General features: G+C 37.9%; 1 protein-coding gene across 1 annotated transcript in view; it reads right to left on the bottom strand.

The window, feature by feature from the left end:
* Positions 1 to 27,768, bottom strand: part of ADCY1 (adenylate cyclase 1) — a 155,006-nt gene that overhangs the window by 23,530 nt on the left and 103,708 nt on the right. Inside the window, exons 7-12 of the mRNA XM_074145330.1 lie at positions 27,132 to 27,273; positions 15,467 to 15,622; positions 9,577 to 9,771; positions 8,393 to 8,490; positions 4,999 to 5,083; positions 1,141 to 1,230 (exon numbers count right to left, since the gene is read on the bottom strand). Of these exons, the coding sequence (XP_074001431.1) occupies positions 1,141 to 1,230; positions 4,999 to 5,083; positions 8,393 to 8,490; positions 9,577 to 9,771; positions 15,467 to 15,622; positions 27,132 to 27,273 (766 nt within the window). The remainder of the gene's footprint in view (positions 1 to 1,140; positions 1,231 to 4,998; positions 5,084 to 8,392; positions 8,491 to 9,576; positions 9,772 to 15,466; positions 15,623 to 27,131; positions 27,274 to 27,768) is intronic.

The following is a 27,768-nucleotide window of genomic DNA, read 5'->3' as shown; positions in this document are numbered from 1 at the left end:
ATTAGGGCTGTGTGTCAATCACATGGCTGGTGTTCAGGAATTCCCAGAAATGTCTGAACATCAGTAATACTTGGTACCTCTCAGGACATTGGAATTCACAGACAAGGGATCCTCTGCCCATTTAGTTCATGGGGATCAGCTTAGTAGATGTTCTCAGGGTGGGTCCAGGGACGAGTGAATAGACAAAATACAAAAAAAGGGACTTGGCATCTCAGCACTGTGACTTGCTCATGAAATCACTGTCTTTCTATTGGTCAGAACATATTGCCTAAATTCCACAGAGAGACATGGTTTGAGACATCTGCCTTCTCAGCATTTCCAGTTGTGTTTAGTGTGCTATTTCTGTGAGGATTCTTTCCTTTGGGTACCCTAACATGTTTAATTCATTAGCATTAGCAGCCAAAATGCTGAAATCGAGTCCTAGGAATTTGACAAGGCAACTAAATGCCAAATACTTAGGTGGAAGTTTAAATCCGATTTGACATTCAAGTCCACCAAGTCCACCAGAACTAGCTGCTAATCTACAGTAAAAGAAGCTCAATTTTCAGAAGTATTGAGCAAGTTCACTTCATACAAGAGAAGCTTCCTAGACATTAGATATGAATGGATCATGTAAGTAGTACAGTGTGAGCACCTCTTCTCATTACGCAATACTATCTATATTTTAAGATCTTGTTATCTTTGTTGATCTGCCTGGACTAAAAATATCCACAGAAATACGTTCTATAAATTGCCACATAGAAATAAGTAATGTTGTTTGACACCATGCCTTGCCTGTCACAAAATATTAGCCATTGAACTAGTAACCAAGTTGAACATTTAAAAAAAGTTTTCCCATAAAGTACATGACAACAGCAGACTATCAGATTTGATATAAAAATTTATATAGGTGTTGACTAGGTATTACCTATGTAATTTGCTCATAGCTTTGTCATTCTTAATTCAACATCCTGACTCAGGGCAGTGAAAGTTCAAATTATAGAAAAGGGCTTTAATTTTGAAGAAACATGTTCTGCAAGTATGAATAATAAAAAGAGTAGGAATTCACCAGACGAGAATATGGTATGTATTTAACAGATTCATACCAGGTTGTTCTTTAAACAGAATGCTAAATTAAGCAATACTTGTTTAAATACTCACCACACATCCTTGAGCCACAGAGTATATTAAGATCACAATAAAAATACACAAAATGGTACGAATTTGTATTGTCAGGCACCCTGGAAAACACTAAGAAAGAAAAAAAAAGATTTATAAAGATTTAAAAGTATTTTTTAAAGTGGGGTTGTTATTTTTCAGTAGTCTATAAAAAGAAGTGAATAAGGGATACACAAATTTTGCCTGCACTGCAAATTATGAAACAAGCATGTTGTGTACATGCGTTTTAATGGTAATTGCATTTTTGGGGGTAATAAATGTGAAATTATTATTACTATATATTATTTCTCACTATAATTAAAGCTCTTCAAAAGGTTAGTAGGATGTCTTCTCATAATGCAAATAATAAATTAGGATGGCATTTTGCCTTGCAAATTATCAGCTGCAAATAGTGACCCAAGAGAACATACTGTGGTAGCATAGAACTTTGGAGTGGTATTTGTGTCTTCTGCCATATTAGTCTTGTTAAATGCCAGGGTGGTTTTAATTATCAGAACTCATCAAAAATATTGAATTTGTCAGAGCAGAAAAAGCAGTAGAGAATAAAAATGTCTGATGGAATGGAGTCTTGTGACTCTCTTGCTCATCTCCATTTTTACCCTGATTTCATCACTGTGAAGCGTGAAGTGCTTGCCGCTGTGAGCATATACAAAGTCAGTGAAAGAAGGTGAGAGAGGAAGGATAAATCTGTCAGGCTCTAGTACTTATGCTTGTTCCAGTCATACTAATCTACTTGGGTATCAGGGAAAGCTACTTTCCTTCTTTTCCCCTTGCATTAAGAATATTTGTGGCACCTATTATCTACTGGATACACGGTATGTTTTTCAGACCACAGGACTTCCTCCAGTGACTTCAAGGGGCAAGAATCAACTCCAGGAAACAATCAGATTTAAAGGGGGAACAATCCTGTGTCCCTTAAAAGGAGGAGGCTCAGACTTATCAAGGCTGGATTTGATTTATGATCAAATGGAGCAAGCAAACTCCTAATTTCTGGATGAAAGTCACCAGTCCTGAAGAAAAGCTGTTCATTTTATGGGTATCATCTACATCAAAAGCGTAGCTTCCAGCTGGCAGCAAAGTACCCGAAGAGAGGGGCTTCTGTGGCCTTGGCACAGGAGAAATCATATGTTGAAATTCCTCCCCTTCCTTTCACATATGCAGAGATATTTCCCCTGTATGTGTGACTATGAATTAAAAGTTTGAGATAGTTATAGGTGAATCAACTTCACCTGGGCTGTGAAACATGAGAATACAGCAATTACAGAAAAAACAAAAAACGTGTGATCTGCAAATACATTCTGGCTTCAGTATGGATTAAGTCCATGTAAATATAGGTGGGGAACAACCAATGTAATATCAATAGTAGATTTATATAGGCATATAAGGACCTGAGTTGATTTGCTGTACCAGAAACCAGTTTAACTGTTAGCATTAGTAAAATAGATTGGGATACTCAAGGTATATCACCTTTAATAAAACAGTGAGCATATTGTAGAACAAAACCCTTGAATTGTAAGATTCTCACATTGAAAAGCTGTTTCTCAATGGAAGGGATACAGCAATGTCCAAAATTACCCTATGAAAAAAGAGATAGACTATTTCTGCATTTATTCACCATTATCATACAGTTCAGGTTGGAAGGGACCTCAAGGGGCCCAAAAGTACTGTCTACCTTGACACCCAGGGCCAGTTCTGCAGAGCTGGTCAGTCCTCAGCCTGTACCATTGCATGGAGTTCTTCCTTCTCAGGGCCTGGACTTTGCATTTCTACATGCTCTATTTCATAAGATTCCTGTTGGCCCTTTCTGTTAAGCTATCTAGGTCCTACCCAGTGGTCATCCTGCCAGTGTGTTGGCTGTTACCCTGAAACTGGAGTCATGCGAAAACTTAACATGAGTATACTCCATGTCCTTCTCCAGGTCATTGATAAAAATGTTTAACAGGACAGGTCCCAGGATAAAATCCTGTGGTATCCCACTTATTATTCCAGGTACAGTACGACCATAAACTGCTATGCTCTGAATGTGATCATCCAGACAGTTTTTTAAGCATCGAATTGTCCACCAAACTAGACCAAAATCCTATGCACAGATGAGGTGGAACATATGTGGTTTTAGCCATATAAATAAAATACAAAATAATAATTATGTTTGAAGGAAATATATAGATATTCCAGTAATTCAGTTTGCAACCAAATAAGTTATCTACTGCTTGTTAAAGAGAGAATCACGGTAGATCAAAGATAATGCTGCATGTTTAATAGTGACAAATCAAAATGCAGATTCAAAGACATGTTGCATAGATATTTTTATGTGTATGTGGTATTGGGTTAAAAAGGTAAGTTATGAGACATGTCTGAATTAAAACTCTGACTGACACTGAAAAGATTTAAAGTTCTGACTTCTGGTCATTCTAAGATCACTTTTTTTTTTTTTTTGGTGGATTTTTTATTAACAAAGTAAGTACTATCAGATCCCCAAAATACTAGGTAACAGATACAGTAAAACATTATTATAGTGGTTTTATGAGTGAGGCATTTGATACTAAAGCATGGAGAAGTTGAGTCACTTGTAAAATAGCAAATAAGTGCCAGAAGATTGATTAAAATAGGGGGATGACAGGTTTAAAATTATATATTCATTATACATAGCATATTCATTATCTTTTATTTAATATATAAGACAAATTTTCATCAAAAATTTCAAACTGCATTATTCTGAGGTTTTATATTTATTTATTTTTCTAATGCTGGATTTAATCCTGTGAGAGAACAGGAACCTCTAGAGAAAGCTGGAATAAATTCAAATTCTGTTGACTGCCAAAACAGCTGGAACAAATCTTAAGTTTGCACTAGCCCCAGGGCATTGGCACAAAAAGGAACAATTTCCTACAAACTTAATGTGTGTTTCTGCTGTCCATAGACAGAACAGATGATAAACTACTGTGCCTTTATGAAACAAAAGAGATCATCAAAATTACTCCAAAATAATTGTGCAAGTTTATAAATACAGATCTGCTCTGTGTCAGATACTCTGCTTATATATATTTATGTTTGCATGAAAACGCTTACTTTCCTCTGGCCAAAGGGCATTTTTTCTTAGATAAAAATTAGCATATGCTAATCAGCAAAGCTGATTAACTGTGGAGGTGTTTTCTCCTGATATTTTTCTGAAAAGACTAAATTTAGATTAAGCCACTACAGATTTCCTTAATCAGAAAATTAGTCTGTAGGTGCTTTATTCTGATCTGGCAGACCTAGTTCTCTCCTCTGACAACCAAATGTCCATCATTACTGTTGTGAAAATGCAATGCAGGAGAAATAATCATTACTAAAAGTTTTTAAAAGGTCAAGGGTTGCATGTGCAAAACACTGCTTTACCATCCAAACAGCTGCTGCTTTGGTAGGAAAAGTTTTGAAAACAGAGGGGAAGTTAGCAGGACTTTACACCCAGATACCAGTCAGAATGGAAGGGAAAGCTAGCGTGCTCTGTGGTCAAAAAGGAGAAAAAGTCAGGTTAAAGCTGTTTATCTGAACACTGGAATGATTCAGGAGCTAGTCATAGGTGTTGAGGGAAGATGTAGCAAAAGAGACAAAAAGCATAGCATTAATGGCACTGAATGCTACACTGCTGTAATGATTACTAATGTAAAAAAGTCTGCTTTCAGATGAAACATCTTTGTTTTTTAAAGTGCCTAGTACATTGCTCAGCAAGGAACTTGGAAAGCACATGGATTTCAGACTCTATGAATCTGTGAAACATGCACTGATGGCTTCATGTTCCAAAGGACAAATGAAGCATAGCCACCAAAAGGAATAGTCATAAAATCTTAAATCACTTACTTGTACTCGTGTGACGTGTAGGTACATAATACAAGCCACTAGGAAGCATATGCAGAACACCAGGAGAACAAGAACTATGGTACTCCTAGAATTAAAACACAATAGAAGTAAAGGAATTCAACTCAGTAGCTGATGAGAACAAACAGCACTGGGGACCTTCTGAAATGGTATTTTGGATGAATGGTGGAGGATCTCACCCTTGCTGTAATACTAACCATTGCAGATGAAACTTCACAGTGAAATGCACTGTTCCCAAGAATGAGAAATCAGTAAATGCTCTTGTATATGGTGTCCACTCTGGCCTCAGCAAGGAGATCAAAGCACCTCAAAAATTCAACTGTATGGTGTGTTAGGAGAGACACTTTCTAATTTTAGGTTAGTGCATCATATTCAGGATGATGACTTATAAGTGGAGTGTGTAACCCAATTATTTGGCCTCGGCAGCTGTATAACAGTCACCAGGTGCTTTCCCCTTGTAATGTCTCCTTCTCAAAGACTCAGAAATCAGAAATCTGTTAACTCAGTCACTTACCAGGTCAAACAAAATCAAACAAGACCAGGATCCTTTCTAATGCAACAAAGCAACTCCTTCCTTTTGAGTCTTCCTCAATGGTTAGAAAAATCTTAGGTTTCATAAACGTGCTGCAATAATTCTTTAAATTCTTAATCTTCCCTCTACTGATCTTTCAAAATAGGCTTATTCTTTGTGAGAAGAGGGGTGAAGACCAAACACTTCCCTCCTCCAGAAAACCTGTGTTATTGGAACAGGACCTTATGGAGGTAAGCAAGCTGGAAAAAATAAGACCACCAGTGCTGGTGCTTTGATTTATGCCCAGGGACAGCCTGGCCCCAAGACAGCCATGGAACCAGGGCTGTATGACAGCAGCATAATATGATCTTCACACCTTCTTTTCTAGTCTTGTGAGAACAATCCAGCCAGTACAGGAGATGTGAGCTATGGCTGCAGGCATATATGTATCTATACCCTTGACCATTACTGGGGAAAGATTGCTTATATAGGGTTTCTAACAGTAGAAGAGAAGAGTGCAATTCTCCTGCAGAATTAAGTAGAATTTCTCAGTATTTGGCTTTGATTTCAAATTCATGTAACAATTCTCACGAATACACAAATAGGGAAAATTCTGCCATGTAGTATGTATATCCAAAATGGGGACGTGATTCCAGATGCTGTCAGCATGGATTCTGAATACAAGTATTAATAGACAGCAGTCTCTCTTGTGCTTTTAGAGAATTTACTTGTATTCAAGATGGTAGTACGCTAGAAAAATTGCAGGGGATATGATTGCAATAGCATCTTTTAAGGCAGCAACAACCAACAACTGACGCTAAGACTGAGTGGAACCCTTACAGAGATTTGAGTTGACACCAGTGACAAAGGGCTACATTGTTTTTTAAAAATAAACCCAGCAGAAGACAACAGAAAGTTTCATCATCAGGGCTTTTGTTGGCTACGCTGCATGTGTGCCTCCATAATTGGACAGCTTAGGTTGACAGGAACATAGCCTTACTTTCACCAACTCCATCTGGGGAAACAAAATATGTCTTTAGCTGAGAAGCTGTTCGGCTCAGATGATCATAGGAATTGTGAGAATGTCAAGCCCATTGTTTTCTGTGTATTTATGCAGCAACTGGCTTTCTTACAACATTTTCTTGTCTCTAGATTTTGAACCTCCTCCTTGGAATACTGTGATACATGTCAAACACTATTATTATCATTTCTCCCATTATAGTAACACATTACACTTCTTGTCTTGGCTTTTGCATTCTCTTGTCATAATTACTTTGGCAATCTAAGGAGCAACTTAAAGCTCCAAGTTCTGTAGAGAAGGAAAATTTTGCAATACTTCCAGAGTTTTAGTCTAGTTCATGATTGCATCTCTGTCACACTGAGGGAAAAGCCCAAGCCATAAATTTGGTTGTATGAAGCCACCACCAACAGACACTGGAAGAGAGAACTTAAGACCATTCAGTGGATGGCTTTTCTAACTAACCCAGTGATGAACCAGTCCATCTTCATGCCCTTCAGTGGTCATGTTCTAACTGGAGCTTGTGTGTCTGTCATGTCACAGCATAAACTGTGTTTTAATTGACAGTACTTTTTGGAAAGGTTGCCAACTATGATACCATATGATTCTTGGAAATTCATTCTAGTCTCAACTACGCTAATACTCTTTGTCTCTTCTTGCTCTAAATTGCCATGTACTGCAGCTGGGCTTTACTTTAAAAGTAGGTGAAAGAGTTCTTAACTATGCTTCAGTTAGTCAGCAGAGGTCATTAGTCTGGAAGTTAGATGAGTTTTGTAAATGACTCTGAATTCTTCAGAAGAAAAGTGTTCTATAACAAATTTAAATGATGATCATTCTTACTAAAGTAAAAAAAGATGCTTCTCAAACTTTCAATTAGAAATAATAGAATATAGGTGTAAATATTATTCTGAGTGGGGATTTGTGAATAGAAAACAGCAGGATTTAAAACAGGATTTTCAAAAGCATTATCCTGTGGCCAGTACTATTCCCATTGAAATTCTAAAAATCAGTAGAAGTGAGTGAAGCTTATTTTGAATGTTTTGATATTCTCATCTGAAAAAGCTTATTACTAATCATTTTTATACATTGAACAAAATTCTATTTATTATAACCCATAGATTTGCAAGTGAAAATGAATTCTTTTTTTACTTAGTAAGCATTCACATAGAATTGACAAAATCTGAAATAATCACTAAACTATATCATTCAACAATAGGCATCAGATACCCTCAAATACATCATGAGTATTTGGTAATGTCTGCATTAATGCAGCAAAGGTCTGACTGCAACTGATGTGGGAATGGCCAAACTATGCACTAAGCAGTTTGTGTAGTGACAGAATCAATATCAAACCTCAATGCAGGCTATAAATTTGTGTTAAAAAGCTGGATGGATACTTCAGTACTGAGATCCCGTTAAGCTCTGTATAGCTTTATCTACGTTGCTATCAATACCTGAAGTACCTCATCCAAAGCCAGCACAAACATGTTTAGAAAAGCTGCAGTCTTTGTTTGTAGTGCAGCTACAGCTTTAAAAAGTTTAGCGCATTACAGCTTTAAATAAGTTTAGCAGATTTCAGTGATTTAGACTTCTAAGAGCATCCTTCTACCAAAAATTAAAAAAATAAAAGAAGAAAAAAGAAAAAAGAGAGAGAACAGGAAAGGAATTGTTTTAAATAAGATCTCAAAATGTGGCTCCTTTGGACAAATGGAATAGGTAACAGTTAGACTGCGGGTACACTGACCTGGGGGCTAATTCCCATTCCAAAGACATTAATGTTTTGACCTGTGCAGGATGCTTGAAGATGTTCCAATTTGAATTATAATAGCAAAAAGACAGAAACTTACTGTGGTATTATTAGAAGGTAGACAAGGCCAAATAAGGCAGCTAGAATTAGTGAGAGAACTACAGCACTGGTGAAGTACTCATCCTGAAGCTGGTGGTACTATTAAAGAAAGGAAGAAATGAAGACAGTGAGCATTTTACACACCCAGCCACCCACGCTTGTCCATTCTCAGTAAGAAAGAACTCTAGCCTAAAATAAAACAAGCCGCTACCCATTTTACAAGCATACAAATAATCATTCCTTAATTCTCACCCACATAAAAAAATGAGGCAAGTCTACACAACATTTTCCTTGACAGGCTCATTTACAAAATCTCATTTACAAAAGACTTTCTTATTTTGATAGAAAACAATTACAATTAAATAAGTCACGGCGGAAACTTGAAATCAAACTTAATACTCAAAACTTTAAAGAAATTGAGTCCAATGTGGCACACAGACTTCTGACTCGAAACAGTACTGACATGAGATCTTAGACTACTAAGTGATTTACAGGGGAAAAATAAATGTTACTGCCAAATCAATCCAAAATCATACCACACTTTTGCTTTTTCAAATACATAAACTAAAGTATTTTCAATTTTTTTTTCAATTAAAACAATTTGTATTTACAAACAAAACGCATACAAGGTAGGAACAAACACGTCTACTTTGTTAGCTTATATACATGCTTATCAGTCTGGAATAAGCCCACTGCTTTCAGCAGAGTCACACTGGCATAAGATCACATCCTTGCCCAGAGATGTAAGATTTTTTAATATTTTTCTAGGATTGATGGGAACAATACTTATCATGTTACATATGCAGAGGGAAGCATCCTCCTGTCATTAATGCATCTCCAGACCAGACAAGTCAATAGGCAGACACATTGCTACCAGACAGCATCAAACAGGTGATGCAGGTCAGGCAGTTTGGAGAAGTAAAAAGAAGGCCAAAGCACAGGATATGTAACTCTAGGGGGGCGCGTCTTGATGAGTAGCAAGATAATGATTTTTCTTTTTATCCCCTGCAGGTGCTTCCATAGAAGGTGGATATAATGTCTCCCTTTTAACTGAGAGACAGTTCAGAGGATTATTTAAAGATAGTGAGTAGAATTTAAATATTGTCTAAAAGCAAACAAAATCCCCAATGCTTTTTGGTTCATGGTCAGTGAAATCAGTAAAAATAATTAAAAAAACCTCCTTACTTTATTTTCACGCTCAATTTGCTTATACTTCAAGGTAATGAAGTTCAAGTCAGCCATCTCAGACTCAGTTTGCCGGGCCTCTATCAAACGGCTGATATATCTGTTTACTCGAGTTCCTGGAGTGTTGTATACAACACTGGTAGAAAAAGAGGAACGATTCCTGAGTTTTTCAGAGGCTGTTCTTAATGCTCTCCTCTGTAGCACAGATAAAGAAAGAAGCACAGATATTAACATTGAAATTTTTCATTGCTGTTCATATTATCTCAAGCTCACAGCCAGGATGAGGAATTCATTACAACTACAAAAAGACAGAGATCTTATCTCCATCTTTTAAAAACTCCTTAACAGAAATCCCAATGTCATTAAAATTGATGAGAAAACCCCCACTATACTCCACAATTTCAATCCTCATCTGCAGAAACTGTCTTCATGTACTGCCCTGACACTTCTCTGCCACTGAGAAAATAATCAGTTTGATTCCAACCAATGTGACTTTACTCGAAAAATAATTAGATTTTTTTTTCTTGATGGAAGACACGGAGCTCTGGATATCTTGAAGATAACATAACCAGGCTTTTCATGATGCAAGAAAGCCAGGAGGCCTGCACGGATAAACAAGGAGCTCCTGGATAAGCTCAAAAACAAGAAAGAGGCCTACAGAGGATGGAAGCAAGGATAGGTAGACTGGGTGGAATATAGAGAAACTGTCCGAGTGGCCAGCAACCAGATTAGGCAAGCTAAAGCCCAGACAGAATTAAATCTGGCCAGGGACATCAAGGATAGCAAGAAAAACTTTTGTAGATCTGTCAGGGATAAAGGGAAGACTAGGGAAGTTGTGGGCCCTCTCTGGAATGAAACAGGAGACCTGGTCATCCAGGATATGGAGAAGGCTGAGTTACTGAATGACTTTTTCCCCTCAGTCTTCACTGGCAAGGGCTCTAACCACACCGCCCAAGTTGCAGAAGGCAAAAACAGGGGCTCTGAGAATGAAGAACCACCCACTGTAGGAGAAGATCAGGTTTGAGACCATCTAAGGAATCTGAAGGTGCATAAGTCCATGGGACCTGATGAAATCTGTCCACGGGTCCTGAGGGAGCTGGCGGATCAAGTTGCTAAGCCGCTTTCCATCATATTTGAGAAGTCGTGGCAATCTGGTGAAGTTTGCACTGACTCAAAAAGGGGAACATAACCCCAATATTCAAAAAGGGAAAAAAAGAAGACCCAGGGAACTACAGGCTGGTCAGTCTCACCTCTGTGCCTGGCAAGATCATGGAGCAGATCCTCCTGGAATCTCTGCTAAGGCATGTGGAAAATACGGACGTGATTAGAGACAGCCAACATGGGCAAATCATGGCTGACAAATTTGGTGGCCTTTTACGATATTGCCACAGCATTGGTAGACAAGGGCAGAGCAACAGATGTCATCTACCTGGACTTATGCAAAGTGTTTGACACCGTCCCACACAACATCCTGATCTCAAAACTGGATAGTCATGGATTTGACGGATGGACCCACTCGATGGATAAGGAACCGGCTGGATGGCCACACTCAAAGGGTTGTGGTCAACGGCTCAATGTCCAAGTGGTGGCCAGTGATGAGTGGTGTTCCTCAGGGGTCAGTACTGGGACCAGTGCTGTTTAACATCTTTGTCAGAGGCATGGACAGTGTGATGGAGTGCACCCTCAGCAAGTTTGCTGACAACACCAGGCTTGGTGGCACAGTTGACACGCTGGAGGGAAAGGATGCCATCCAGAGGGACCTGGACAGGCTTGAGAGGTGGGCTCGTGCAAACTTCATGAAGTTCAACCAAGCCAAGTGCAGGGTCCTGCACCTGGGACATGGCCATCCCAGGCACAATTACAGGTTGGGCAGAGAATGGCTGGAGAGCAGCCCTGAGGAGAAGGACTTGGGAGTGCTCGTGGATGAGAAGCTCAACGTGAGCCAGCAGTGCACAGTGGCAGCCCAGAAAGCCAACCACATCCTGGACTGCATCAAAAGAAGTGTGGCCACCAGGTCGCGGGAGGTGATTCTACCCCTCTACTCTGCTCTCATGAGATCCCACCTGGAGTGCTGTGTCCAGCTTTGGAGTCCTCAACACAGGAAGGACATGGACCTGTTGGAACAAGTCCAGTGGAAGGCCACAAAAACGATCAGAGGTCTGGAGCACCTCCCCTATGAAGACAGGCTGAGAGAGTTGGGGTTGTTCAGCCTGGAGAAGAGAAGGCTCTGGGGAGACCTTATAACAGCCTTCCAGTACCTGAAGGGAGCCTACAGGAGAGATGGGGAAGGACTCTTTATCAGGGAATGTAGCAATGGGATGAGGGGTAATGGTTTTACTTTGAAAGAGGGGAGATTTAGATTAGATACTAGAAATAAATTCTTTACTCTGAGGGTGGTGAGACCCTGGCCCAAGTTGCCCAGAGAAGTTGTGGATGCCCCATCCCTGGAGGTGTTCAAGGCCAGGCTGGATGGGGCTTTGAGCAACCTGCTCTAGTGGGAGGTGTCCTTTCCCAGGACAGGGAGGTTGGAACGTGATGATATTTAAGGTCTCTTCCAACACTAACCATTCAATGATTCTAAAAGTCCTAGTGTCCAAGACTGTCTAGGTAACAATATATATTTTGAAAAGATAATTTTCCTTAACCGTATGCAGAATGACAATATGTTACTTCAGAAGGTCTGAAGTCTCAAGTGTTCCTATCTCTTGGGTATGCCTTAAGTTCACTTGCAGATCCAGATGGAGGAGTACAATAAATTATCAGAGCTAACTTGTGGCTCACTGGGGTTAATTCCTCCACGGCTGAGATAGCACAACTGTCAAGGTGATCCCTCTTAGTCCTTTTCAGTGCAAAAGATTTATCACAGAGCGTATGTGCAAGGGATTTTAGACAATCTGTCTCACTTTTCACAGAGAGCACTCCAAAGATGGTGAGCAGCATCTCAGCCACCCAGGCAGTAACTTTCAGTTGATGGCACTGTAATCTAAACCATTACAGCTAGATCTGCACTGGTATGACTGCCCATTGCCCAGCACACTGAAAGGATCAGGGCCTTCACAAAACACTCTTCTAGATGCAGTGTTTTTTAAACACAAAGTGAGAAAGATGTAGGCCATTCTCATAAAAGAAAAAACAGTCACCTAATGGTGACATAGAGCAGGAAGAAAAACATCAATTAAATATCCTTTTCACCTCAAAAGGGATCAAGCCTTACTTCCCAGAAGAGTTTTGACAACCAAGCTCAGGCAAGTTGGACTCTTTTCATCCAGTTAACGGAATACTTTTTTAATCTAACATCTGCAGAGTTCAGGAAGACAATTCAAAACATCATGAAATGACAAGTCTGCTCACGGAGAAGGACAACGTTGGCTCAGGATATAATCAGTAGAGTCTGTCACCAAACTTACAAAAGCACACAAAATTTCTCTCTTCAGAACAGTCAGTACGCAATAGCCCACTCTTTAAAGGCTATACTACAAAATATCCTTTTAAACCAGATGATAAAAAGAGGTGGCAATAGCTATTTAAGTAATTCTGCAGGAACAGCCGTTTCCTGTCTTATTCCAGAAGAAGTAGTTCTCATGAGATCCTCATCAGTGAACAGTGAACTACAGCAGTTCATTAGCTTACATAGCTTATGTTATATGTGAATACTTATCAATAGTGGGAAGGGTTAACTGCTGACTAATACCTTAATTTTCTGATCGTAGAGAAGAATGGACCTTAGCAAAGATAAAATAACTTTCCAAGTCCTGTTTAGCTGGCTTTATATGGAGAGAGCAGGTTCTACCACCATTAAACAATTATGAGGCTACTTGAAACATTTTTCTTCAAACTATCAGATCTCATTACTTGTTGTCTGTGGTGTAAGAACTAATTGTTTCAACTTGAAAAATAATCTTGTGGACATACATGGATTAGAGCTTTCAAATCCAATCTTCTGGGTTTTGTTAGCCATCATAGAAATCTTAAATTGCCAGCCAAATGACTATTTCGAGTGTTTTAAAATAGAGATAAAGTCATCTTCTGGCAGAAGACATTTGTCCCACGAGTTTGTAGGGAAACTGAGTGCTTTCAGTCAGGAATTTTCCTCTTCATAAAGACAAACAAAAATTAGTTAGCACATGTATTGCTGAAGGTACAGCAGAAAGTACAACTTTGGGGATTTTTTATAATCCAAATTTAAGCCTATTGCATAATAATAGGAGTGAGCAAAATAGCATTTAGAAGAAAAAAAAAGAAAATAGATGATGGGAGTTATTCTGATATATAGAATAAATTATATTACCTATTCTGCGACTTTCAAGTAGGGTCAAAGTTACTGTGCCTAATCAAAATAGCTGTTGTTATACAGATAATTATTGTCTCTAGGTATCTTATTTTTATCTCTATTATTGTTTCACACAGTAGACTTACATTATGTCATATATGTGATCAAGATCCAGTATTTATATTTCTCAGAAATTAAGTAAAAGTCTGCTACAGTAAAATACTGGCTTTGAAGCCTTTATACCCATAGCTTGTTTTACATAATTTGAGGATTGATATCTCTGAAGAAACCCTGCATTGCAACACAGTGTATTTATATTAAAATCATATATCATGCCCCACAATAAATGTTATCTATTAGGTACAAAAGCTCAGAACAACTGGTTCAGTTAAAGATAGCATTGTAGTACTTCACTGCAAATGTTTTGACACAAGAAAAGTTTCAGCAGACCCCTAGCAACCCCATATTGGGATTTTCTGCATATACTACCATATTTATACATATATATGCACAAGACACATTGTAAAGTATTGCATATGCTTCAAAGAATGTGTGAGTTACTTTTTTTTAAATACTCAAAGATCAGTACTAATTCACAGTTGGAAGGCCTTGTACATGGTGAATTTCAAAATCAAATCTGGAGTTTCTGATAGTCTTCACTGAAACTGTTTTAAATTAACTGATAGACTTTTCTCCCTTTTTCGTGCAGAAGAAACACAAGCACATGTAAAATCCAAAATATAAAATTTAGAATGCTTTCTGAAAGTAAGATTTAGCCTGAATCTTCAATAAATGTATATTATTAAACAAACAAATGAAGAAAGGTGGAGCAATCAGCCAAGATGAAATAAAGATTCTAATGCACACATGCCCTGCTTTGGGGTGCTGGTAGAGTGACCTATGTAATATTGCCATCTGCTGGCGAAGAAAATGCAGTGAGCAACTCTTCAAAAGTTTGTTTCTCCATAAATTTCTGGGTAGATCCGCACGAAGAAAAGGAAGCAAACCAGACTACTAGTATTTAAAGCACTTTTGAGTTATGGCATTACAAGCCATTCAAGAAAGCAGTATTCACAGCTGTATTAGGGACTTACAGAATCATAGAATGGTTCGGATTGGAAGGGACCTTAAAGATCATCGAGTTCCAACCCTCCTGCCATGGGCAGGGAACCCCTCTTTGCAAAGAGGGATTTAGGATTTATATTAGGGACTAAGGTCTTTTGGTTATTCAGTTGCCTTTCATTTTTTAGAGAACTATCTAGAGATACAAAATTATTCTGTTATTTTGCATTTGCTGCCATCAACTTCAGATTGTGATGGACTCATGATGCAAAAGAACAGCTCTTGGTAACTGCAGAAAAAGCCTCAGAAACTCTTAATTCCTGTGAAGGAAGCCACATAGGCCACCTGTGCTGGCTTGTTCAAGACGAGCTCCAAATTTGAGGCCTGTTATAATTAAGTTTTGTCTTTACTGTGAGAAGACTGTGGGCATCAGACAGCTCTAGCTCCAGCAGGAACACCAGAAACTCCTCTACCACATCAGGTCACCCCATATGTCCTCAGAGCAGATTTGCTTGATGCAGCCCAGGAACTGATGCCCAAAGAGCCTACATGGGTTACCTTATCGTCATCCTCGCATGTCATGACATTGGAGAAAGGGATCTCCGCTTTGAACATCTTACGACAGTGCATGAGCTGAACAAGCAGGTAGCAGACTGTCTTGAACTTCATTCTTTTGGCAGGCTTAATGTCTGAGAGAATCAGTCCAGGAAATATCTGTTTGTCAGAAAAATAATATTTATAACTGTATCATTACATCCCCATGCAGACATACATATGTGCAGACATTTACACCATCTAGTGGTCAGAACAAAGCAATATTCTAATCAAGAAGCAATGCATTTTGATAAACATCACCTATTTGCAGATGAAGTTTACTCCATATTTTTCTGACCTGAGATATAAAGAATCTATTGAACAGACAGAATTTAAACACATACTTAACATTTTGGGAACTGTTTTCTACATAGAAATGTAGACTATAAAAAGGTGTATTAATGACAAACTCATAAAAGAGGCAATATTTGTATTTCTTTTACATTAAAATAAATTCTAAAAAATACAGGAAAATATATGGAGGAAATTAGCATTTTTATTAATTGATATTAAAAATACAATTTCAGGTTTTTTCTTATTTCCTCATTTTGTTACTTCAGCCACTGGTAAGCCCATTAAAATCAGAAGAGGATAGCTTTTGCTTTAAAGATAAATTTATATACATGCCCTTAAAGGAGGCTGTGAGGCATTGAGGTTGTATCTTACATCTTATTTCTTCAAAGCAAGAAGTGTTATACCACAAAGAAATATTCTTAAAGAGTTGGGTATAATATATTCCTTTTACCATGGAGTTCCCAGTTCAGCAAGGACAAATATTTTCTTGGTTAAGCGTGTATTTAACTCTTCCTGACCTTAATAAACCCCTAGCACATGTTCAGATGTTTTCACAGATTTATTTCTCAGTATTTACACCAATCTTATTCATGTTTTTGGCATGTGGAATGTATAAATGGGAAATGCGGAAGGATCCCATGCCACCACAGCTTGTAAAATTAATCTTTTCTGGAACAGCAAAATAAAGAAGCAGAGAGGATTTGGTCTCAGTGTTCCTAGGTACAAAAGACAGAGCAAATCACACTCCAAAAACTTTATTCAAATGCTCTAAAACCCACAAATGGCACTGAGGATTTGCTGTTCAGTCTTAACAATACTATGATTTACTAAAACAGCTTACATTATTAATTCAATGATCAAGGAATGAAGAAGAAATTAAACTGGAAGCATCAATTCAATGCATGTTTTCGTGGATACCTAAATTTAGAGGGAGAAGGTAAGTGATACTGCTTATATTCTGAATGGCATCTCAGGTATTGGTTAGCTATGCTGTTTAACACATACAGTTATGCACTTGCATTTTCTGGAGAATCAAGGGTATAACGTATTGATCTACCAATACTCTGTTTAGTCAGTTACACTGTGGCTATGAAACACAAAAATGACTTGTGTATAAATACTTGCACATTTTTTATTAGCAGATGGCTAAGTTATAAACATGTCATGTTTCAAATGTGGAAAGGTGCCTAGGTATGCTCATGTGCTTTATTGTCCCCTGGCTGAAGCCAGCTAGCATCATTGGCACTGTATTGCACAGTCATCAGCTGGAATCTAAAAGGACGCTAGTGTACCTAGTGTGCAAACATTGTATAAGTGACAGTTTTAACAAAAGTCTCCATGAAGAGATTCCCAATACGAACCCTTTCTTTTGAGGACTTTCTGGCAGAAAACTTGCTGCTGTATTGCAATAACTGCATAGAAGGTACTGTATGAGGATATTCACATACTAATCATCCTTTAGGTATTCCTAAGGACACCTAGTAGATAGTTGTTAGGCTTGAGTATGGCAGATATGATCAGCTTTTGAGCTACCATTCCCAACAGCTAAAACATACTTTTTGGGCAGGTACTCTACTAACAAATTTTCCCAATAGAGTCATAATTCCTCTAGAAATACTATATATTTTACTCAGTCTCCCTATCAACCTTTGGATACAATGAAAATGAACAACTTTCTTGAAACTCCCTTCAGTTTTGCATTTTGCTGCTTTTTTTTTTCTTTTTTCTTTTTTAAGACCCAGAGTTAAAAGGGAATACACAGATGTTACAGGTTGGACCATGCAGTAGTTAGAGAGAAGGCAGAGGCAGACTCATCCCAAAAATGCTCAAAAAAAAGCACAAGAGGCAATGAACATAGGCTGGACCAAAAGAAATTCCTATTTGGTACAAAGAACAGAAGTTTTAACCATGAGGATGATCATGCACTGGAGCAGGCTGCCCAGAGAGGCTTCTGAACCTCCAGGCAGGGAAACACTCAGCACTCGCTCAGAGGAGTTGCCCTCAGCTACCTGCAATTTCAAAAGTAGTTCCAACATGAAGCTGGCCCTGCTTTGAGGAGGGAGGTTCACAACACAACCCCATCCAAATTCAGCTACTGTGCGATGCTATGAAAACGTATGGAACGTATAGATACCATTCTTCACAGCTGGCTGAGAACCTAACCACTCAAAGGTCATTGAATTGAAATACACACAAGTAGGGCATGCTGGCAGTTCTCAGATCATGTATAATTTTATATATATAGCTTTTCTTTGTTTGGTTTTTATTTTTTTTTATTTGGTTTGTTTGTTTTCTTTTTAATCTAGTGGTCAGGACATTGCACTGGGACTGAGGATTTTCCATTCTACTAGTATATATATACAATGTAAAAAATACAAGCAAAGGAATTCTCTCCCACTTTCATCTCACAAATCATGTTCCTTTTTTTATTGTTAGTTTTATGGCATAACCACACTTTTGACACAGAGAACTTCTGAGTGGAATATTTAAGTAATCTCATCTTCTGCTGTAAGTCTCCGATAAAGGCAAGACATGCAGTACAGTCTGTTAAAACAGACTTAAAAAACCAAACCAAACCAAACCAAAAAGCCAAATCCCAATGTCTTTCACTCTGCCTTTTCTCCGAACTTGTTCCAGGGCAGAATTACAGGAAAGCTGGATGGCAGCATTGTCATTCCAGCTCATTTTGTCAATGCGTTTTACTTTCGCACTTCTTTTTGACCCTCAGGATCATCTCTTATTCTGTTCACTGTTCATTTGCTTCATAATTTTAGGAAAGGTTTGTTGCAACACAGCTGGCAAATAAGGTTAAGAGCTGGGATTTTCTGACAGAGTATTCTGAAAGCAGCCAGACTATCTACAGCTTTGTGAATGTCTTTATGCAGAAAACAAACAAGCGCTGATTAAAATTCTGGGAAAACATCCCAGTGTTTGAATCTCATGTAATACTCTGGTAAGGGATTCACCGGTGCTTATCTAGGATTCTCAGAAACAGCACCAGGCTGTTGTTTCCCTGACTATATTCAACCGCAGTACTTAAAATGGCACGGGAAAGAAGATGCTATTGACATTCAAAACACATTTACATAAACCATAAATGCTGTAGCACTATGTCCTTCTGGGATTTCTATCTCTTCAGGCAGGCAGGACCATGCCTCTTGGAAGTAGCATTTGTTCCATTGCTATCTACAAGCCATTTTGTCCTGAGATAGGTGAGCAAATCTTACTCAATTTTTTTCTTCCTACAGTTAAAATCATCAGATGTTTTATTTTCCACCCTTTCCTACTGCCCTTATGATATACTTTGCTTATCACATCTCAGCTGTCTGTCAGGGAAGTATATTAGGGATTTTTACTAGTAAATAATACAGCTTCTATAAGACAAACTCTTAACATTCAGAATGGTGTGGCCACTTTCTCGACACTCATGTAGGAAAAGTTTTTAGCAGCTGTGAAGACTAAAACAATCTGTAGGAGATCAATAATAGAGAAAATCTTATATCAGTGCCCCATGTTTCTCCCTTCTACAGACTCTGCATTTCTGAAGGAAGAAAAAGAAGAGAGAAGAACAATGTTAGAGCACAGAACTAATTCCACCCTCACTGACAGCCCAAGCTGCAGGCTGTCACATTGATGATGATGTACTAGCAGCTTCAGAGCAACTGCAGAAACAATCCTGAAGATACAGAGCAACACTCTCTGCAACACAAGCATCATTCCTCTGTCTGTGTTTGCTGGGTGATAACACAAGCAGTCTATTTCCAGTGTCAGGGTGCATATATTCCAACAACTTGTGCAATGGAGAGTCTTAGGCACAGATCAGCCTCTGTCCAGATACAAGCTAGAGCTCCCATCAAAAGGCTCTGTGTCTATCTGTTAAATCAGATCTGCTAAGGTATATCTGAGGTGTTAAAACCTGAAATGACCAAGTTAGGCATTCAGATCTCTAGTTAAGTTCCTCAGTAGGAGCTGTCAGCCATTTAGAGCAAATTCCACCCTGGACGCTCCTAGGCACGGCAGCAGCAGTAGCTGCATTTAGCCATCAATTTGAAAGCAATCATCAGTGTGTGACCAGCTATGGACTCAGATGCATAACTTGGGGCAATGAGAATAATTTTGTCAAATACATTTTTGCTTGCTGTGCAAAGGAGACAGTTTGTCTAAGCAGTTGGAAAAGTTTTCACATGTCCTGCATTAACTGTAAAGCTCTCTTCTTCTATTACTACTTAGAGCTTAGGAGTCAGAGCACTAGCACTCCATAAGGACTGGTAAGCATAAGGTCGCTTAAGTAAAAATATCCTCAGAATTAATTAGTCCAGAAAGCTGACAACTTAGAATGACCATGAAAACTTTCTTGATCCAAAATGGACTGGATATTTTTGGAAGAGTCAGATGTAAAAAAATCCTAGGGAGCTGCTAGCCGTGTGGATGGATTTACTGGGCCGTAAGTGCTGTGTGAAAAACACAAATTTTACAAGTTTGGAAAAAAAGGAGAATCTGAGACTAGCATGGCATGTTTATGTAGGCCTAACCAGAATGATTAAATCAAATTAACTTTGCAGAGAAAGAAATTTCCTGCATATATAGATGGAACTTCAATTTGAATCAAAATAACAAATTAAAAAGAACTAAGTGCAGTAATTTTAGACCTATTGTTTCACTCAGTTTACTCTTTTCCTTCTGTAGCCTTCTTTTTCTTCTGTTGCCGTTTACATGATGATGCCAAGATGACATCTTTTAATCATCAGACAAAATCCAACAACCCGCTATCAAAAATCCTAGTAATACATGGATTATATACATCAAATTCCTTCACTTTAAAAAGTTAGATGAAAGTGATATTAAGACATGATAAAAAGCATCTCGGGACTGTACATGAGTGGTTATACTTGTGAAACAGGCTAACAACGATTCACAGGTAAAAGTGATTCACCAATGAAGTCAAAAGGCAAGCACATGTAGTTACTATGAATTTCATCTATACAAAGCAAAAAAGACATCACAAATATATCTTGTTTTCTCTGTGCTATATTGCATAAATTTCATTTCATGCTGAGGAAAAAAAATATCAAGTCAGCCACAGGAAAGACATAAGCAGACAAAAGCCATTGGTTGGTGGTGGAAAGTATGGAGCCTAGTAATTAATTTTAACATAGAAGGCAGATCATCTGCTTCATGCAACAAAGCTATGCTGATTAACAGTAGAGGAGGATGTTGGACTTCAAGGCAAAAAATATCGCCTTTTCAAACAGCAGAGTGGTAGAAAATTTGTTTATTTTCCTGTTACTCCTTGGTGACTGGACTGCAATGTAGGAAGCTTAAAATCACATCTGTTTATGCTAGATGAAACAACACATATGAAAGTGATGTGCCTTTGCCACTTTCCTTGCACCTATTGTCATGCAAGTTAGAACAAATCTCAGGTTGCTGAATTTCTGCCTATTTTATAATGAGTCAAAGAAATTAACTGATCAACCTTTGGAGCTGTAAAATCCATCACAGTATCTGTTAAATCCATTCACAATAAATTATGTCACAGGTGTGTTGTGTAGATAATTGCTCTAGATATTTCTGATATTTGCAAGAGTTTTTACATTTTAAATAGTATTTTCCAAAGGATGTTCCTGAGCTATGTTTGCTTATTGAGAAGATTCTTGAACCTTCAGGCTTTCAACTGACTTTTCCTGAAATCAGAAGACTGACAAAAGTGCTCTCTTCTTCCTCAAGTACTGCATTAACTTCTCATTTCAAATAGACTGCTGGTATTTTTGTTTGGCTATAATTATTTTTTGGACAAAAATAAAATTGAAATTTTAGCTGCCTGCGGTGGAATATTTAGGGCATGATTCAACACAGCAAACCAGGCAGGAGACAGAGTGCCATACCAATAACCAGCATCCACTTCCTTCCAGCTGGATAACTAAACAAGTACTTAGAAAATAAAACATTAGACCCTTTCACCTGGAATTTTCAGGGTGGTCATAGCATTTCTCAAGAACTTCAGATAACAGAGCAGGCCTGCTCAAGCTACAGAAAAGATTTTCTGAGGCTGCCTTACATGGCTTTCTACGTGCATGGTAAGGTAGGGAAGAGAAATGTCAGCCTTTTCAGAGAAACAGTTAGTTTCCAAAGGGCAAACAGGTGGGAAACTCACTTTCGTGGACTTTTCATGAATGTCTATCACTTTGTGCTATTCAAATAGTAGATGCAGATACCATATGATTTACATTCCACAAATAAAAGATAACTAATATCTTTGAATACACAGTTAGTTGGTGAATAACTCACTAGTACATTAGTAGAAATTTTGCAGATGGTGATTAGCAACCTATTAGAAGCTAATTATTGATTATATTTGAGGTATGCTGTAAAATCCATGAGACGCTTATGAATGTATAGGTATAATTTATAAGTTGTATCTATACTGTTTCCTTATGATTTTCATAATTTTTATTACTTCCTTTCCTGGACACAACTCTACTGCTTCATGTCAATGTTCTATAGCATATTTGTCTTTGTCTTAGGTCTGGGGTCAGCAAAGTTACTCAGGGAAGCAGATTCCCTTAAGCTGGAAGACCCACTTCTGTAAATGCAAAAACTAACACATTCTGAGAATTCTTTCCCCTCACAAAAACTTGACTACTTCTGACCACTGCTTGGCTATCTGTAAAAATTCCTTAGGAATTTTGCTTAATTTTCTGTGCCGGGCTGTTTTCTCAGCTGGCGAAATTAACGAGCCTTTTTAAAACTAGAGAGGTGCCATCAGAGAGTGAATTGCTGCAACAAATACAAACAAATAAGCCCAAGTACCACCTGGTTATCACTGAGCTTGTGGCCAAACCTTAGGAGGTGTTATACTGAAGGAGAATCATATTTTCTAGAGCAACTATAGAAGGGAAGTAGACAGTCCAGCTAAGCTCACTACCTCTGCTCTGCTTCTGGGAATCAGCTATGACAGCTGCAAAACTGATCCTTTGACTAACATAAGTGCTGACAATGAAAGAACAAAGAATCCTGATGAAAGCCAGACCCACTCTATTAAAAAAATACACATTAAATTTTAAGGATAGTTTGAAAGTAGGAACCAGATTAGTCAGGTATATTACCAAGGAATCATTAATGGAAGAAGTTATCTAGCTGGATCTAAGAAGTTATAAAGTTCTTGTAAGGGACTCTGAGATTAACAGATCTGGCCTAGATTTTTTTTTTTTTCCTGAAATAACATCCACATATAGTAATAATTACAATACTTCTGAAAACTAGAACATTTTGAAACTAAGAGACTATGTGTCTAAAGCATAGAGTATGGATCTTGTGAGTATTTAATATATTAGAAAGAGATGTATTTTTCTAACTGGATCAGACCAGTCTTAAAAGTTCAAGACTTTCATGTATGTGGTCAGACTTGTGGTTAGTTACATTAATCAAACTTCTCAAATCTTGTCGCAGTGCAATATTTTGGTCACATTACTGTAAATTTTAGTATCAATACAAAATATCGTGAAGACAGTTAAACTTTACTTAAAAGAAATGTACTGGTATTTTCAGAACTAGAAACTTTGTCAGAGCAGTATAACATTTTGTACTATATTTAAAAAGCATATTTGAATAAGTTTTTAACTATGATGGCCAGCAAAAAAAAAAGTAATTTAATTCAAAATATTTCTGTATGCCTTTGGAAATCAGATGAACTATTTAAATCTGTTTAGAAGCTGGATGTTATACAGTCAAACATGCATAATTGTTGCACCACCACCACCATCATCATCATCATAACAACAACAACAATAATTATAATAATAGACTAATATAATCTCTACCAAAATAAAAACTGTAGCAAAACAGAAAGGAAAGTATTCCTTCAGTGGCCATGTAGAAATACTCTCACACATACTAGATTATACAACAAACTAGCAATCAGACCAGATCACAAAATTGTGGTTGTTAGCTGATTCAATAAAAGATTTTTAAAAAAGGGAACATTTTATTTATTTTACATTTAAAATGTAACTGGTACTTGAATGAGTCGTCTTATACTGTTAGTCCCTTTCTTGGCTTGCGTGATATTTGTGATGAAAGATCTTCCTGTCAGACCAAATATAGACATACGCAGGGTATATGTCTTCTAAATAAATATATAAACATTTTAAAAGACTGAAGTGGCCCTATTTACCTTTCATATTCAACAGATTCTTGGCCATCTGTTGCTCATACCATTGATTTTCATTCCTCTTGGCACCATACCTGCTGAAGTCAGTTCACATTAATGTCAGGGATGATGCATAAAGAATAAAAAAATGTGTCTGCATTTCAGCTACTGAGCCTCCAGAGGAACAATGCAATATTAAACCAGCAGATACTTGAATTCACCTAAAGAAATTCCATCTGGTCTGTGCTTCTTGGGTAGCCTTCTGTTTCTATGTCTCTGAAGGGCTAACGCCTGAATGGTAAGAGGGGCAACAGGTGTTTATTTTGAATATAAATATTATGTAGCTTGTGGTCCAATGATCAGTATGTAAGTATACAAAGACTGGGGACAGCTGTGATGTACTGTACAGCAAAGTGACATGCTGATTGATCTGCGAGTCCAGTGGAGAAGCAAGTCAGTACCAGTAAAACTCATGAAAGTGTTTCTTTCTGCCAGTTTGGCTGACACGCCATTGATGTGTGCTGGAGAGCTAATGTCATTATCCAAGCTGTACTGCAGCGTCTGCTACTTCCACAAACCCATCAGTGACACCCATGGGTAAGATGGCATTTGGTTTATGTGGCTGTTGACAAATCAGTCAGTTGTTTCTCAGCAGTCACCAGTAGTTTCCCAGCAACCTTGCAAAGATGAAGAAATGTGTGCTTACACAGTAGTAGATTCTCATCATTGCACATTAACTATGCATTGACCTGGTTTACTTTATCAGGTGAATGTCAAGCTTCTGTTCCTCAATCACTGGTTTATGCAGTGGAGTTGACCCAAGACATTTTCTATATGTAATAGCCCTGTTTATCCCCTTTCCTCTCTACTTGTCTCTGTGCACCAACCTATCAATAATTTCCTGAAATTCAGCTATTTTTCTTCTCCGTATGAAATGAAATCTGTTACATAATAACATAGGAAGTGAAATGATACATAATGCTGTAGGAGTGAAAACAGCAGAAAACCAAGACAAATCTAGTAGCAATAAGCCACATACCTACCTTAATTCAGCCCCTCTTATGTTTACTTCTTTATTGGGATTGATTAATTTAGGAACTAATACTGGTTTCAAGAAAGCCACCAGAAACCTCTCACTGACTGCCAAAACAGAATCTAGTCCACTGGTTTTCCACCTGTTTTCTTTCAGACTACCTAAAACTGAATCTAATCATATATACCAGCAGAATAACAAAATGTGCGATTGTATGGTTTTCATAGCAGATGAGAACATTCCATCTCTCCAATAACAAGACACCCTTGCGGCACCTTTTCTGGGATAAAACAACAGGAGTTTTCACTTCCCAAATCAAATTCGCCTGGTGACTGGACTCCCAACATTTCCATAAAAACCGTCTGAGTCATCAAATTCAGAGCAAGAAACTCACTGTAGGCATGGAATTCAAGATGACCTGGTTTTCCCTGATTGCATTTTTGTCGAACATCCATTGACTAACACCCTCAAGAATGGAGCTTTAACATCACATTAAAACCTTGTTTGTATTGTTTTCATACTTAGTTTCAGAATTGGATATTGTAATTTTCCCTTTAAGGGTCAAATCCCCGAGTGAAACTTGTTTGGGCAGAATCTCAGAAAAGAAGGGTGCAAAAGTCTGTATCTCAAGTCGTCTGGCTGAGATAAAGAGCAGAAAAGTTCCTCTTGGCCTATGAATGTTATGGCAGATAACTTCTAAGATAAGCCTCATTTCATGTGGAAGAGGTTGGAACAGACTGAATGTGTTTAAATGATGATTATGGACTTTCAAGAATCCATTTTGTAGTTGAACAAAATGCTGTCCTAAACTCACTATCTGGTTAAGGAAGAAAGGTGTGACTACAAATAAACCTGTTGGAAAACCACTGTCACCATCTTCACTCCATGCTGAGACTCAAGATATTACCATAACATTGCTGAGCCTCTGTTCTTCTTATCCTGAAAATCTGGTGAGAACGAGGAGTCACATCCATCTCCATCAGGGTGGCTAAATCCTGAGCAACATCTAAGAAATAAAGTTCCTGCTCAAATGACCTAAAATCTTCTCTTACATTATTCTTTCCACACTTCAAATTTTCTGTTCTCCACGAAAAAAAGAAAAGAGCAGTAAATATTATTGTCCCTCAACAGCACTGCTGACTTATTCCTCTTTCCCCAGGTGTTTGACAAAAGGAAGAAGCTGAAGGGAGAGGAGAGCTCAAGAAAATTTGGAGGGAAAGGCAGCTGAGATAAGAAAGGGATGACCAAAATCATTGTGGGAGTCTGAGGTGGCAGAGCAAGCAAGGAAAACATTGAATTTGTCATGAGCAGCTCAATGTAGCAGAAGAAAAAAACATGCATGTTTTGGACAGAGAATGTATTATTTGTTGCTATAATCTTAGAAAATTTACTCAGCTTCAGCATAAATACCTGATCCGTGGTACAATGGTATATACATTCGAAAGCAGGATGGTTGACTGCAGCCTCTTCCTCTGACCTGGATAAAAGGGCTTGTGTTGTACAGCTTGGCAACATGGCAGCTTTTCCAGACTTCCAGGGGAAGTTAGCTCAATGAGTTCTGAATTCATTTCACTAACTTTTCGGTTGTGAGCATGACATGTCTGTAAATACTAGTTTTTCTGCATCTATTCATTGGAGAATCCTCCAGGCCCAGTTAAAGGAGCCACTAGTACCACAAGTAGTTGTAGAGAGGTTTAGGACACCCTGAGCAAAATGGCAGGGGAGTATGAGAATGAAAGAGTAAAGAAAACTAGAAGAAAAATAGCCAAGCTGTGAGCATTAATATTCTAAAACACCCTTTTGAAGGGAGAAGGAAGGGAAGAGTGAATTAAATTTTTGGAGTAACATATCATATAATTTCTAATAGAATGACTACAGAATCTGAATAAAACAACAGTTTTCTTTTTGGGGGGATAAAGGGAAAAAGTTTTTAAGCTTCAAAAGTAAAGTGATCATCTTCTCTATGTAATGTTCAAGGTTAGCTTTTTTCGCATTCCCATCTCAGTCAAAACCAAAAGATCTAATTTCAAGAGTGTTTGAAGAGCTTTTAGAAATAAGAAATACCAGTATTGCCTCTGCTTTCAGAATATCACAGAATAGTTCTTAAATTATGAAAACATATCACAGAATAAGCTAGAATTTGTGGGGCTTACCTTCCTACGATGAGATGGTACAATAAAATATGTTTCAATATTATGCTTCTTCAAGAAACTGTTCCTTTCATGACCATATCCTGGTTCTACCTCATAGTCCCCGTTTAGGCACTCTAAGGTGGTCTTTGTTATGTGAACTTTGCTGAGGAGAAAAATTGGACATTGTTGTTTAAAGCAAAGATACATTATGAACTAGTTGCTACTGAAATACACTCCTGTGCAGAAGATCATAAAGAGGTCAAATTATGTGCAAAGCCCCATTTTTGATGTAAAAATGTTTTGTTTTGTCTTTTCAAACAGAACATAGAAATATTTCTATTACATGCATTTTCTGAACTTGAGCAGACTGAACAGAAAGATAACTGTAGACTGTCCAAACACTTGCAAATTTGTTGATTTGTAGAAAGTGAAAGTCTGCACATCATCTTCCACATTGTGTCGCTTAAGTGTTTACTGCACTGCCTGCTTGGAAAAACATCCTGCTGGTTGAAATTTGTGACTTCACACTCTGAATCTCTCCTGTGCATGAAGGAGAAACTTCTTTTTCTGTTCCCCTTCACATCTCTGACTTGTTTCACTTAATCACTCTGTTTTGTAGGCAGATTTCTAATTTACTTTGTTTTGCCAGAAGAAACAT

The sequence above is a fragment of the Numenius arquata genome, chromosome 3, assembly GCF_964106895.1.
Source record: "Numenius arquata chromosome 3, bNumArq3.hap1.1, whole genome shotgun sequence".
Classification (NCBI taxonomy): Eukaryota; Metazoa; Chordata; class Aves; order Charadriiformes; family Scolopacidae; genus Numenius; species Numenius arquata.
Note: the sequence above shows the minus strand (reverse complement) of the source record. Positions and strands in the feature narration are given on the sequence as shown.